Here is a 15,579-nt window from a genome sequence, read left to right on the forward strand (position 1 = left end):
GTGGTAAGGCCATTCAATGCTTAGTGAAAGTGAGTACAGATGAAGTCAGATTTAGCCTGTCTCCCCTGCAACTTCAATTATGCTGTGTAAACAGTGTTACGTTCCAATAGGAGGAACAATGGAATTTGCTTATAAAACTGATTAAAGATAATCATTAAATGAAATAAGGATAATCGATTGATAACTCTGAAATGTTTTTTAGAATTTCCTGATGCTACTTGTAAAGTTAGCACTGCTATGTATTATTGCTTACATACAGTACAACATCATATGCCTTCTAACATAAAGCAGTACTGTGATTTGTTTGTACATATTTACAGATTCTTAAAAACAAGCTGTAAAAACATTACATACTTTCAGACAATACAAATTAGCACATTGGTACTCACTTCAAAACAAATGGAATGCATAACATTAATAAACATCATAAAGGAAGACACATAAAAGTCCTTGATTGTCAAGACACGTTTATATATAAACTCTAACTGTGCAGAATTAAAGATTTAATCATAGGTACATCCTTATTTGATGAACCATATGTACAGCATGGTATTGCATAAAAAAATAAAATAATGTTTACAGGGTTTTACTTTTTTATCCATTGGATTAAAGAAAGCAACAAACACAACAAGAAATGTTTGTCTGCTTTAGTTTGTTTCCTACCAAAGTTTAGGTGAATAAAGGAAACATACGGTTTTTATTTGCAGAGTACAGCAAAAACAACTGGAAAATTATTTCCCTGAAATAAAGTAATTTGAAACGAAAAAGAGTTTAAATTAAATTGCAGAGTCAAAAAGTTTCTCACTGATTATAATAGTGCTTCTTCAAGTAAATATACTGTGAAAAAATGAGCTCTAGTTTAAAATGTTCTAAGTCTAAGAAATGTAGTACTACAGTAATGCCTACTTTTAAAGTTTCCCGGCTTGTTGGTTTTTTTTTGAAACAGCCCTTTAAAAACCCAAATTATTAAAATGAAATAGGTGGAAAGATCTAACCTAGCTGGCACTTCACAAGTTTCTCTCCCCTGTGGAAATGAAAGCCTACCCTGAGCACAGGCCTCTCTCGCAAAGAGAAAATTACCCGACCACTGGCAGTCCTCAGCCAGAGCTACAAGGATGGATTTTCTATGGCATCAAGTAGAAAACTTGCAAGTAGATCCAAAAAATTTAATAGCTACTCAAATACTCTGAACCAAATGAAATGCGTGCAATAAGTTTAAAAAAAAACCCAAAACACTTTTCGAAGACGTGCAAGAGATATGACCTCATCTAACGGGATCTGTTTCCAATCCTCAAACGTAGGTCCCAAGTGAAAAAGCACCTCCTTCACACAGCAAAAGTTTAAGGGTGTAAAAGCATGTTTTAAAAGAACAATTTGCTCACTGAAAGTAATGAGAAACACAAATTGCAAAAAGATATATCCTCAATATTCTGACCTAAAGCAGCACAAAAGGCTACTTGCTTTCTCTCCTAATGCCCAAATAGAAATTAAGGAACTTTTTAAACCAAACTGGGAAACCCAAAATGTTGAGATGTTTATCATATGATAATAATACAAGGTAATTCTGGTAGGCATTTAGAATTTCACAGTAAGAGAATAACTATACTTAAATGGTGAGTCAATAAGTTATGCCAAGTATCACTTATCGCAAAAATGCTTATAATGTGGTAGAAATGTCTGCCATTATACAGATTTAAAGAAACGTGCTGAAGATAGGAATGCAACACCTGCAATTCTGCTTAACTACTATTTTCAAAGGCTTTCTTTCCTTAGCTTACTCTAACTGCTCAGCAGTAGAGTCACATTCTAAAAACTGTGCTGCTGTTAAAACAAACCAACAAAAAGCTTTATACTGTACCAAGAACTACATCAAGTTCTCAATAGAACAAAAATTTTGATCAGGCTCAAAAAACATCAACTGAGGAAATAAATGCCTACTATCGTTCAATAGTAGTGTAAGAAAAATACAAATGCCTATCTAGGGAGAGCACAGTTCCATTTTTAACAACCCACCTGAATGAAGTCTTCTCGCGACTGTGATGTGCAACACAACACACACCATTCTTAATTACGAGTCAATAATGGCAGAACATTTTAAAATACCTACTTCAAAGAAGTCTAAAATTCTTGAAAAATCTGGCAGCAAAGCTGTCAAATGGAAAAATGAGTATTTCAAGCAAAGCTTAATAACCAAAGTGTAGAGGAAACCACATTAAAGATAATTTATTTATATACCTTACCATAAAAACACCAACATGTTAAAAATAACTGAAAAGATATTTAGGGTGGATATTTCTTTGTTCCCTTTCTTTATGAGAACAGTCTTGGAATAACATTAAATAAAAGAAAAATAATTTAAATGTATAACATTCTATACTGAAACAAAGACTACAGACCTATAGGGTCAATATAAAAGTTAAATTGGAAACTAACAATAAAGTTTCATTTTCCAGGGGTATTAATTTTAGATTATCACTGGTACTATGTCAGTATGTGCATTATGACAAAGATGGCGAAACTTTAAAAAAAACAACAAAAAAACTTGGAACAGATAGGCTAACAAAATCAATAAAATTAATGTTATTTTCCAAAAATTAACTGTCCAATGTGTAACTCCAACCATCATTCTTCAGAAAAGTATATATGTATATATAAAAGCACTATTTATTGTACCATGCTGTATTATTCTAAGACAAAGTATTAAAAATAAAACATTCGTGGTGTAAGGATAAAGTCTGTAGTTTATTTAGATTTTGAAATGCAACAAAAAGTTTCCGATCACTCATCTAGCTGAAAAAGAAATTGTAGTTACTAGAATTAGTAAACACTTTTGGTTTGTAAAATTGTAATGAACAGTGTTCATTAAATATTAACTCAAAATAAAATAAGCAATTAAAATGCCCATTTCTTTCGTTTCTCTGGATACTGTTTATCCAATCTATCAAGATTCTAGAAAGAAAAAGATTAAACCAGGTTTTACAGTTCCAAAGATACCCAATTTCCTTTTATTGCCAAAAATTAAAATTGTCAATTATGAGATGATTATGACACAACCACATCAAACCTAAAAATCTAAATCTTTTTTTACTTTGAGAAATCAAAAATACCAAATAGATTCTAAGTGCTCTATGTTAACTGAAGTGTATATGTAAAGTAAAATACAATTAAGCTTTAAAACGTGGAATATACATTTGTATAAGCATTATGTTCTTGGGAATGTACTCTACAGAATATCTTCTTACTAAAACTTCAAAATCTTATACTTGCACATGAAAAATCATAAAAAATATCTAGGTACAACTGTACAAAGAAACTGACACCATATGCATACTCCCATAGAAGTGAATGCTTCAATAGTTACATATTTTGGTAAAACTTTTGAAAGTATGCATATTTTAAAAGTAAGATTTTAAATAGTGGAGTCTTAGACTATCAGATTTTTATTACTTTTCTTCTTTAAAAAAAAACAAAAAACATGTCAATATAATGCAAAATGAAAATCAAGGGTATATGGCATATCATTCTTTTTAAAAGGGTGGTTTCTTGGTTTCTTTTTCCCCCACAGGAGACACACTAATTTACTGAAGCCATAATCTCTTGACATTTAAACGTTTAAGTTCACTCTGTAAAGTATAATCAGATTCCCTGCTGAAGTGCAATGACTATGCTGAAAAACTTAAACAGTATGAGTAAATTTCACACAATTACTAATCTCCTAAGAATGTACAATGTTATCAGTTAGGAAACAATTGTGCGAAAGTCTTTTTTTTTTTCCTTTTAAATGTGGTGTAGGTGGAATAGCAAGTTTCTGATCTAAAACAAGTAATGCATTGCTTCTATAAAGGTGACAACATGTAAGGCAGTTCAAAGAATGCTGACTAACCAAACAAAACGCAGTTATTGGATTATCTTGCTATTCATATCAGCTTAACTTGTTATATCGCGTTGCTCTTAAATCTGTACAGCACTCCATTTTACACAGAGTAACCCCAATCTTGATTAATCTGTTCTAAAGTGCCAGTATTATTTACACTTTTAATTTTTTTTAGCCAAAAGTCTGGCCAGTTGTGGCATCAGGTGAAGATGTCATCCCAGCTCTACTATCATTTACATTCACCAAGGGAAATTCTGGAAATTCAGCACTTGTCCCTGGTCCCCGAAGGTTCACCTGTCCATTGGCAGTGCTAAATTGAGTAGCTATTCCAGCTCTCGATCCGTGATATGGAGCACGGAAGGGCTGTTCGAAGGAGCTCATTTGGTAAGCTTGGTGGACAGGCTGAGCCTCAGCTTTCTTCTGAGAAGTCACTTGATCCAAAAAGTCCTGTGTTGATGTGGCAGAAGCATGGTTTGTCTCATCACCTGAAAAGGGAAATGAGTGCTGTGAATCACCAACTATTAGTCCAAAGTGGGACTTATCTGGAGTTGTTCTTAGTGGAGAATTCATTCCTGATCGAAAGCTATTGATGGGCATGGCTGCATAGACTTGCTTGTCTATGGAAGAGAATGCTGGCTGACTTGGAAGGGTCTGGTTATCAGTCACAAAGTTAAGGCTCGGGCTATTCAAATAGGCATCATTTTGGCTAGTTCTGTCCAAAGCCTGCTGCAGAAACTTTGAGTATTCCTGCAACATGTTGGCTTTATCTGATGAGGATGCTTGGGAGCTTGATCCAACATTCTCTGACTGGGTGACTTCAGGTACTTCTGAAGAATTTATTGATATGCTAGACGTCACCTCTGTGTCGGAAACACTGAATGATATCTCATGCTGTCCATTAGCTTTATGGGAATAATGATCCAACAGAGTCTGCAGTACCTCATCTGGAATAACATTTTTGTCATGATTACTCTTAATCTCCACATTCAGTGCCTGTGAATCTAATATGGATGCTGTGGTACTTTCATCGATGACACTTGCCACAGCTGCTTGTGTTACAGATGGCTGGGAGGCTATGGTACCCACATTCAGCGCGTACTCTCTACTGTTGTTACTCGCTGCTTGAAGATATCGCTTCTTCTTCAAAAATTGCATGGCATCATCGTAATTAGTACTGCTATGCACAGGTTTACTGGGACCCTCTTGCAAATTATCAACCTGATCAATGTCAGCATTGCCCTCTGAGTCCAGTAAAGCTTGTTTATCCACAAGTTCAAAAGCATACTTTGAAACTTTGCTCTCTTCGTATGTGGATAAAGGTGAAATTGTTTGATTTTGCTCCAGTGGCTGTTTCAGACTTCTCTTACTGTTAATTTTTTTGAGAACCAACTTAGGTGGATGTATTTCTCCTGATGCATCTTCTAAATGTGATCCCCCAACTGAAGAATGCGGCATTTCAACAGCATACTCTGCTACCATATACTCATCTTTTACTTTAGTACTTGAAGAATAAAGAGGCAAATAATCATTTTTGTCTTTCTTCAGATCTGATTTGTCCAAAGCACTCTCTTTGTCCATCCCAGATGATTTTTTCTCAGTTTTCTGCCTTTTCTTTTTTGGCAGTGAGTTATCTTTTGGTGATGTAGAAAAGCCAGAATCTTCCTCGGATGTCAGAAGGCCACCTTTGATGGCACATCTGTTCAGTTTTTTGTCATGATTTTCATGGCACATACGTTTATGTTTCAATACACGATCTGTTCTGGAAAAATACTGTCGAATTCAGAGTTTGGTAGTGATTTTTTGTTTTAGTTTGTGGTTTTGGTCAACCAAAAACAGAAAAGAAAGAAGAAAAAAGAAATTAATATATAGATATAAGTATAATAATACAAGCAATTCTAAACTAATCTGCTGAGCCAATCATCTAATATAAATGTAATCAACAACAGCTAGGAAGTTCTTCAAGTAGTTCTAGTAGTGATAGTTTCTAATTTATTAGAATTACTTGATAATTTAACTTAGGCTAGAAGAATTTTCAAGAGTCAATCATACCTCAATAAAGTGGATTTTTTTAAAAGAATTTCAGCCCTGGCTGGTGTGGCTAGGTTGGCTGGGTGTCGTGCCATGCACCAAAGCGTTGCCTGTTCTATTTCCAGTCAGGGCTCGATCCCCAGTAGGGGGCAAGCAAGAGGCAGCCAATCAATGTTTCACTCTCACATCAATGTTTCTCTCTCTCAATTCCTCTCCCTTTCTCTCTCTCTAAAAATTAATAAAAAAATATTTTTAAAAAAGAAGCATTTCAAATAACCTCTTACCTGTAAACAGTATTCACACTGGTAAGGTTTCTCTCCACTGTGAGTTCTCTTATGCCTTTCCATATGATATTTTTGTATGAATCTCATACCACATTCATCACAGCGAAACGGTTTTTCACCTAGTACACGATATAGAAAGTTTAAAAAACAAATATTGTAAAATAATGAATTATCTTAACACAAGAATCTCTAAATAAATGGCTTTTGAGAGTTGTCATACTTGGCTCTTTTTAAATGACAAAAAGTCTCCCCTATACTAAAAATATCATCCAATTAAAATTTTCAAGAATATTTTGCTATATAAAAATGAAAGAGATTGGCATATACCACTGAAAAGAAAAACCTGAAAGCAGACATACTCAATTTCCCTGCCTTTCAATTATGTGTATATACAACATACTGTTTTCCATGGAGACCAGTAGTACCAAGAACTTATAACAATATGAACGTTATTTCAGTAGAGTGGCTGATGTTTCTAATCTTTTTCTCAATCATACAAAATAGTATTTTAAAAAGATTTTTGAAAAAGAAATGTTACCCATACATAGCCCAAAACAATTCTTGGGTACAACCTTTTCAATTCTACATTTCTTTTAAAATATATTTCTGGTTAAATGAAACTGGAATCCTAGGAAAATATTCTTAAAAATCTAATTTACTAAAATGTAAAAAGAGCTTAGATGAGAGACTAAGTATCAAAAGTAAAGTTTCTCTTTTTCTCAACTCAAACCAGCATTTCTCATGTCCTTATGGGAATGAACTAAATAAGCACTGTTAAATTGGACATACATATACACTTTTTTAAAAATCTCATAAAGACTTCTCAGCCATAAGGAACCATTACTATGGAGATCTAAAATAATTTTTACTTATAAAACCACACAGGTGCCAAGGTACTTCAATGAGGAAAGAACAGTGTTTTCAACAACGAAGCTGGGACAATTTGATGCCCACATACAAAGGAAAGGAGTTAGACTTCTACCTCATCTCATACACACAAATTTACTCAAAATGGATCATAGGCCTAAATGTGAGAACTGAATTTATGATAAACAAAGAATGAATTTAAACTGGGAAAGGAAAGTAATGAGAATACAAGGAAAACGAGGGATAGTAAAAAGGAGGCAGAATCGCTGGATTGTAGGTTTTCGTGGAGATAAAAGATGAAACTTAACTAAGGCATGAAGCAGGAATGACAGGAGGTAGTGCTTGGAAAATGAGAAATTTAAATCACAAAGATTTAAATGAGTCTAAGGCAACAAGAGGGAGGTCAAATGAACAGCAAGATCACCAAAAAGCAGAGTTCTAAGAACTGAGAACATTCAAAAAATAAACTTTGACAGGGTTGGCAAATTTTTTTAATAAAGGGCCAGACAGTATAAGCTTTGTGTGCAAAGAGGTAAAATCAAGGATATTGTATACATACTCCAATAATGAGAGAAAATGCCACAAATTCTTTATTGATGAAATTCAACATATAATGATTATAATAATGATGCTAACAGAATACAATTTTTCACCATACAAGTGTCCTAATGAAAAGATTGAAATTATTTTTATGAGAGGCAGCATTCTGCCAAGTTGGGGTTTAAAGTTAATGTTCTCTATCATCAGTCAATTGTAAATGTTTATCTGCTAATACTTATCTGCATGAGATTTTACATATTCTATCTTTGAAACTGTCTTGTCACAAAGACAGATACTGATAACAATCCATAAAAACATACTTTTAATTAAGAATTATTCATCACTTGGAAGGCATTTATAGAATTCTATTAGATTTTTCTCTTGATATTTACCTGTTAGCATGTCATTACACTGCAGATTAATTACTTCCAAATGAAGACAGGTAGAGTTACAGTTTAATGGATTTTGAAATATCGACTTGCATCACGGTCCAAAAACTGACAGAAGTGTAGTTTGAGCTTAGAAAGTATATCTACCCTATATGTGTGGGGATGGAGGTTTTGCTTCTTACTGTAACTTGTAAGGAGGGAAGTGTATAAAGCAGCATTTTGTGATTAAACAACCTTAGCAGCTGTCAAAAGGACTTAACCACAGTAGAAGTTTCACTACAAGCATCGTTTTCCCCTTCTCATATTAGGCTGACTTTATTAAGAAACATTTTCGAGTCTTCAGCAAAAGCTAATTTCCAAAGCCATTCTTCAGTGTTCAATAATAGTGGTTGAGAGTGGTTCTTCTCATTCAGAAAAATTTTAACCTTTTTTCTACACTCAAAAACTCCCAATAAAACTTTTACCAATTCTAAGCTATTAAACTGCTGTATAAAATAAGTGAGGATATCCAGTTTCCATATTAGACAAAAATTTATGGAACCAATGATGGTTAAACCCACTAGAGCAAATGAAGTTCACAGTTGACACTACTGGTCCAATGACATATAATATATTCAAATGTTCCACAAAGTACTGCTCAATATCCATATGCTTTAAATGCTTTATATTTTCTCAAGCTTTGTAAATTAGTCCAACTAAACTTTTTCTGCTCCACACATTTCTCAGTCAGCTGTAACACATCTTAGCAGAATCCATTTCAGATTACACTGAAATAATGTTTTATCACGTATTCTTGTTAAGAATTACTGAGACTCAATTCATACAGCATGCAACTCAACCATTTAGAGTGTATAATTCCCTTTTGAAAATATTCTTTATACTTGTTCCACAGCAGCTAATTCTCCAGTCATTTCAAACTTGGCCTTGTCTCCTTGGATAAATAACAAATGAGTAGTACTGATAATTCAACTCACCAAAAGCCAAGGACACCACTTGGAACCATTTGCCTTGTTTTTTTAGTTGACTATTAATGTTGTTCCACATAGGATTTCATCTGAAAATCTGGGTTCCACAATACAAGCTTAAAGACCATTACCCTATACTAGTTTTAGTCCTTTAGTTCCTTCTGATTAAACTGTTGTTAAATTTCATCTTTTTTTTTTTTTTCCTTTGAAATGTCTTTCTACCCATTTTATTCAATTTCTAGTCAATGTCTTGTTCATAAATTCAGGCCCTCATCAGAGTATGACAGTGGCATTCCTAAGAAATTTTATACAAGCAATCGTTTCAATGAGGAAGAAAAAATAATGATTGAGATTCGTTTCAGAAGTTACTTTCCTGCAGTGGAAAAAAGTATTAATAGCTAATTAATTAATCTAAAACCCAAGCACTGATTAGCAAGTAAATCCAGACTATTACAGAAGTAGTAGCTTCTCAATTCAGCACAATGATTTAATCCAAATATTCAGGAACATATTTACCACCCAGGAACTGTCATCCAAAATGTAAAAACAATGCCAATATAACAGCTTGCAAATACAAAACATTACATGAAATACAACGGGATAAATGACCAAAAATGTGCCCAGCCGGGCGTGGCTCAGCGTTTGAGCATCGACCTAGGATCCAGGCGATCAGGGTTCGATTCCCGGTCAGGGCACATGCCCGGGTTGCGGGCTGCAGCTGATCAATGACTCTCTCATCATTGATGTTTCTATCTCTCCCTCTCCCTTCCTCTCTCTGAAATCAATAAAGATATATTTTAAAAAATAAATAAATAAATAAATAAATAAATAAATAAATAAATAAATAAATAAATAAATAAATAATAAATGACCAAAAATGTTGTTATTCTGCTAAAATGGCCTGTTACCATTGTCTATTTCTTGGTTGCAATCTTTCTCTTTTTAATATCATAAAAAGCTAGGTAATACTGGTTAGCCACTGAGCAAATTCTCCTCCTAAATAATAATCCAGTAGTCTCAAGCAAGTAATGGGGTACTTTTCCTAAAGGATATGGTGTGAAAGGAGTTGTAAAACAAAGCGTTAGATCTAGACTCTGATGTCTTATGCTTCATCTTTTGTAGAATGTAAAATAATGTGGGGGTGGGGAGCAGGGAAGAATCCATATTAAAGGAAGGCAAACTAACAAGTGAAAGGGTAAAGAAACTTACTTGGTCTAGACTAACCATGTTCTTTAAAGAACAAAAATAATTTTAAAAAAGAAAACACAAAAAATCAAAACACCAAAAATGAAAAAACTGCTCTCAGAGTAACTTTTTTAAAACTTAGGAAATTCTGTTAAAGTTAAATCTGAGTATTCCTCTTTCAGCTCTTTTTCTGAAAATCAGTGCATCCTACACTATCCAAAAATGAAGAGGATCCAAAGTCCAAAAAGCATTTTTTATTTCACAGTACTGTTTGTGGTTTCCAAATGTTACCTGTTTCTCATAAACTGGTCAAAACTGAAGTTAATACTAAATTCCTTGAAGCTTAACAATGTTGTTTCATTTGTTTAAATTCTAATACCTAAAAAGTAAACTTGACTAATAAATTTGCAATTAGCTGAAATTATAATTTTTCATATTAATTATAGTTAACAAAACAGTTAACAAATTTCCAGTTTTCTTTACAAAACAATAATATTCTTCCAAAATGGGAGTTAAATGCCCTGGTTTTTTATAATACTCATAGGATAAATCTGACACTCCTTAGATGGCATCAAGGCTTGACAATGTAACTAAAATCAAGCCTTCCAGTCTTACCTCCTCATTCCAATTCCACCCACTCCTTCCTGCTCTACTCAGAATGGCCATCTTGCCTTTGTTCATCCCATACGAGCTGGAATTTGCTCTTACTCCTATATCCACAGACTTCATTTCAGCAGGCATACCCATTACCCACAAGCTCAGGTCCAGGAGTGGCTCTACTCTTACCTGAACAAAATAAAAACCTCTATGTTTAAAATCGCAAGTTTTTGTGAAATGTTCCTGGTGCTGGATCTACCCTTTCAATAGCATACTGGCTAAGACCTGGACTGTGTCATTAACCAGTTGTGCACACTGGGGCAAGTCACTTAATCATTGCGACCCTTAGTTTTCTTATCTATAAAAAAAATAAAATTAATAATAGTACCCTCCTCACAGAATTTCTGTGAGAACAAAGATAATTTATGTATTGTGTTTAATAGAGTGCTTGGCAGAGAATAGGTACTCAAGACATTTATTTGACAGTATTCATAGGTTTATGAAAATGATGACTTCTTAGGAATTTCTAGCTTTTTCCCCCACTCAAAGACACTATTTCTTTTGTTAAAGTCAAGCAGGATGATCTGTTGAGAAGTGAGTGGTGTCGCACATAAAATCTGTGCACATTTTTCATGGTGAACTGAAAGATTCAAGCCACAGGCAATAGCCCTGAATGAAATTTTGCTGTAAATAGCATTCCGCAGCTGAGATATGACAGAAAGTAAGGAATCAGGAATTTCTAGCCTTTTAACTATCTGCAAGTACCTGACTCCATCTGGTTCTTTTAAACAAGCATATCTGACACTTGTCTTGATATCCAGAATCTATAACTGTCCTGGTGTCTGCCTGTCTGCCTGATTTTTAACTTGCTACTCCATGGTTTCTGAATTGATTGTCTACCACCAATTTACCTATCCTTTCCCAAAGATTCCCAACTTCAGTACACCCCAGATCTTTCTCCTGGACCTGACTTCCGTGATGCTTCTGCTCTACCACCTACAGTTCCTGCGATGACACTTGACTCCCATGGAACACATGGACTACAAAATCTAAATCTACCTCACAGGGCCAGTTATGTTCTACCACTTCCATGAAGCGATCAATCTGAATCCTCAATGGTCTAATTCATCTCAACTGCCAAAGCACTGGTTCAGTACTACTTTATAGGATTTGAGAAACTGTGAATCACAACTCACTCCTTCATTCATTCAATGATGATACATAAATAAGAATGAGACCACTTCAGGAGATTTGTTGAACTAGAGACTTGTCAAAATAAATGACAACAATATTTTCAAAACTATAGACACTATAAACTAACAAAGAACACTTTACATGAATCTGAGGGAAAGGGGTACTCACACACACAAAACATACATAGACACTTAATTGAAAACTGGGCAATTTTCATTATAAAGCCTCTCTGATTCTCCATATTTCAGTTCTAATGCATAATGTTAAAATAGAGTTAATTTTCTGGACGACTTCTCCTCTCATCTCCACCCCAAAACAGAAAACCTTTAAGTATGATGCAGTGTTTTATATGTACGTGTATGTATGATTTCTTTCATATCTTTACTGAGATGTTTGTTATATAGTGTGAAACTTTTATATGCGTCTTATGTGTAATCAAATCTTTTAGTGTGAATTGCTAATAGTTTACTAGAGGGGGGAAAAAAAAATCTGGTTTCTGAAAGCTTTGTTACAGCAGAGAATGTCTGTCACAGCAATGTGTGCTTCCCTGCTTACTCTCTCTCGTCAAGCCCTGACCATGCCAGTGCTGCCTGGCTTCAGCAGTCTCAATGCCAGGAGCTCACACTGCAGGCAAGGCTCTAGGTAGCACAAACAGGATTCAGCTCCTCCATCTTCCAAATAAGAGTGAAACCCTAACTGGGTCTGTAACATTTTATTTTAATAAGGTTTCTCCATTATAGCTTATAAACTATAAACTAGAGCATCAAAATGAGAGGAAAACTGTAATTTTTATTAGTAACTGAACTATAGTGAAGGAAATACAAAGTGTTGAGCTGACATAGTCAAGGGTGAATCAACATTCTCTCTGACTTCACCCCACTAACCCAACTGGTTTAAAAAATAATAATGCAGCTGGGTGGGGGTGGGGATTTAGCAAAAAAGAAAAAATAATAATAATGCTATTATTCAGCAATTTAACACTGTTGTGAGCAAAAGTCATAGTTAAGAGGAAAAAACGATCAATACATGTTTTTGGATGTGAAAAATGCTTACTTAGATGTTTTCTAGAATTTACTACATTTTTATCTATAAAATTATACATATTCAAGAACTAAAGCCTTAAAAACACTTTTTGGGAAAAGAAACCTAATGTATATGCGTAATTCTAAATGATTTGGCTTATTTTCAAAATCCCTTTTATTTTTGGAAGGATTTATAAAGTCAACTTATAAAAATTTCCCTAAAGACAAAAATGGTTTCATAACATTTTTTACTAATGAAATAAAAAATAAGTTAGGAAAACTGCCACACTGTACAAAACAAGCATAATTTGTAATAAGAGTCAGAATATCAGGATAGGTAGTCTGTGACTTACTCTTTAGAGGAATTTAGAAAATTAAAATAAAATATTGAAAATTGTACTTAAGTTCTTTATTCCTTAAATCCACACTCTCTCCCCATGGTAATAAGACTGGCTTTTCCTTACAGTAAAATGGTGACAAGATTTTCCTCTAGAAAAGAATACAACTAGATACATGTCATTCTAACGTTTATTCTACATATGCATTTGAAAATACAGAAGAGGAGGCACCTTAGTTAAAGGCACCTGATCACAAAGTAAATCTTCCAGTGATGATGAATGTTTAACCATGGTGTGTACCTGAGCAGTAATTCTGACCCTAAACAAAGATCTATTGGGATTATTATCTTCAACGTTCACTTCAAGTCCTCACCTTCTCTCCCATATCCCCAAACATATCTTAAACAAAAGATCTATATAATATATTCACAAGATATAAATCTCCCATAACTGCCAAAAATAGCAATCCCAAGGATATTTGCATTTTGACAGTTTTCAATGACTTAGGCCAAAGAAACAAAGCTTTAACCAGAACTTTAAGTATCAGCCTTAGGATGAAAAAGTACCCTTGCTTAAAGTGGTATTTGGTAGGCTAGCCTAAATTTGGAAAGAGCAGTGATAGTCTGTCCCGGCTGAGTTTAAAATTTTTCTATTTGAAAACGAAATCAAGCTAGGTTCTTGGTTTTTAAAGGCCACAGAGGATTTTTTTTTATTGGTGACAAGAGCAGCCAAGCAGGTAATTCTTTTTACTCATGTTACAAACAGAGGAGAAAATGGGCTTGGGGGCTGGAGACTGACTGGAGGAGACAGTATACTAAGACCTAAAAGGATGAGGGAGGCTTAAGGAAAATAGCGCCTGTAAGAACTGGTAGCTCTTCTCACCACACATCCTTTGAGGATCATGATCAATGATAGGTGACTCATTACCTTCTTGACAATTTAAAAAGACAAACATATGCAAAATCTTTTTAATTGCAGTAACTATTTCAATGCGTTCTTCTAAACCAGAGGTGGGAATTTTCTTTCTGTCAAGGGCCATTTGGATATTTATAACATCATTCGCGGGCCATACAAAATTATCAACTTAAAAATTAGCTATGAAAAAGCCCTGGCTAGTTGGCTCAATGGTTAGAGCATCAGCCCTCAGACTGAAGGGTCCCAGGTTTGATTTCCGCCAAGGGCACATACTTTGGTTGCAGGTTCATACCCCACCCTGGTAGGGGACATACAAGAGGCAACCAGTCGATGTGTCTCTCTCACATCAATGTCTTCTCCCCCCTTCCTTTCCAAGAAAACTGCCTTGTATTACCTCCATATTTCTGGTACCTAAAAAATACTGAAGGCTCAGTAAAATTTTTTGAATGAATGAGTAAATCATCCAAATCTAAGAGGTATTAAAAACAAACAAAAATAGTTAACCACTTTCACTTATCATTATCTGATCAGGCTTTATTAATATATAAAATGTTAAATTTAGCTATAAGTCATAATTGAAAAAGTTGTTCTTTTCCCCAAAGTACCTAGTATACTCCCTTCCATCTGGAAGTGATGAATAAATGTTTTCTTAAGAAACTGAAATGGGTGATGCGCATAATAATAATCTTTGAAAAGTAGAACATCAAAGCATATAGATATGCTGCAGAGTTGCAGTTTTACTTAAGGAGACCAGCCACATTCATGTTTCCTTGTTACGGGCACAGAACAGTAAGGGAAGTTACTAGGCAGAAAAGGTACTGCAGGTACCATGAGAACATATCTAAATAACACCCCCCAGCAGGCACTTGCTTGAGTACTTAATATAGAGAAATATGAAGAACTTTAATATTTTTCATATTCATATATTATCACCATCATTCTCAATTCTACTTAAATGTAAGAATCAAAGTTATGCAAATTCACCAACTCTACTTTTATAATCTCACAAAAAGCAAAACACTGAAAATAAATTCTAAAGGAACACTGTTACCATGCTGAGAGACCTCAAAAGTCAAAAGTTAACAGTCTACTAAATCAAGATTACATATAGAACTAGCCAAAAATAAATAAATGTTTGCTCCAAAATGGGTTCCTTAACAGTGATCTTCTGAAATATGTTTCTAAATCATTAACAACTTAACTGAAAAACTGAAAGTTTCCAACGTATTAGGATCACAATTTTCTTGATACAGCAAGCTAAATACGTGAAATAGTAAGAAAAAAAGTAGTACTGCTATCTTAAGGCTGAAACACTTTCCTCCCACCCCTAGGCTATTTAATATAAATGCTAATTTTACCTACTCTAAACTTATTAAATAAA

The 15,579-nt window shown here is 34.2% G+C and overlaps 1 protein-coding gene across 3 annotated transcripts in view; it reads right to left on the minus strand.

Annotated features, from left to right (window-relative positions):
- Positions 1 to 2,196: 2,196 nt before the first annotated feature.
- Positions 2,197 to 15,579, minus strand: part of ZNF148 (zinc finger protein 148) — a 96,895-nt gene continuing 83,512 nt past the window's right edge. For all 3 annotated transcript variants that reach the window (XM_087818194.1, XM_016199952.2, XM_016199953.2), the window contains 2 exons: positions 6,187 to 6,305; positions 2,197 to 5,644 (listed from right to left, as the gene is read on the minus strand). In XM_087818194.1, the coding sequence (XP_087674320.1) occupies positions 4,046 to 5,644; positions 6,187 to 6,305 (1,718 nt within the window). In that variant the 3' untranslated portion in view covers positions 2,197 to 4,045. The remainder of the gene's footprint in view (positions 5,645 to 6,186; positions 6,306 to 15,579) is intronic.

This window comes from Miniopterus natalensis, chromosome 6, assembly GCF_054644295.1.
Source record: "Miniopterus natalensis isolate mMinNat1 chromosome 6, mMinNat1.hap1, whole genome shotgun sequence".
NCBI classification, from domain to species: domain Eukaryota; kingdom Metazoa; phylum Chordata; class Mammalia; order Chiroptera; family Miniopteridae; genus Miniopterus; species Miniopterus natalensis.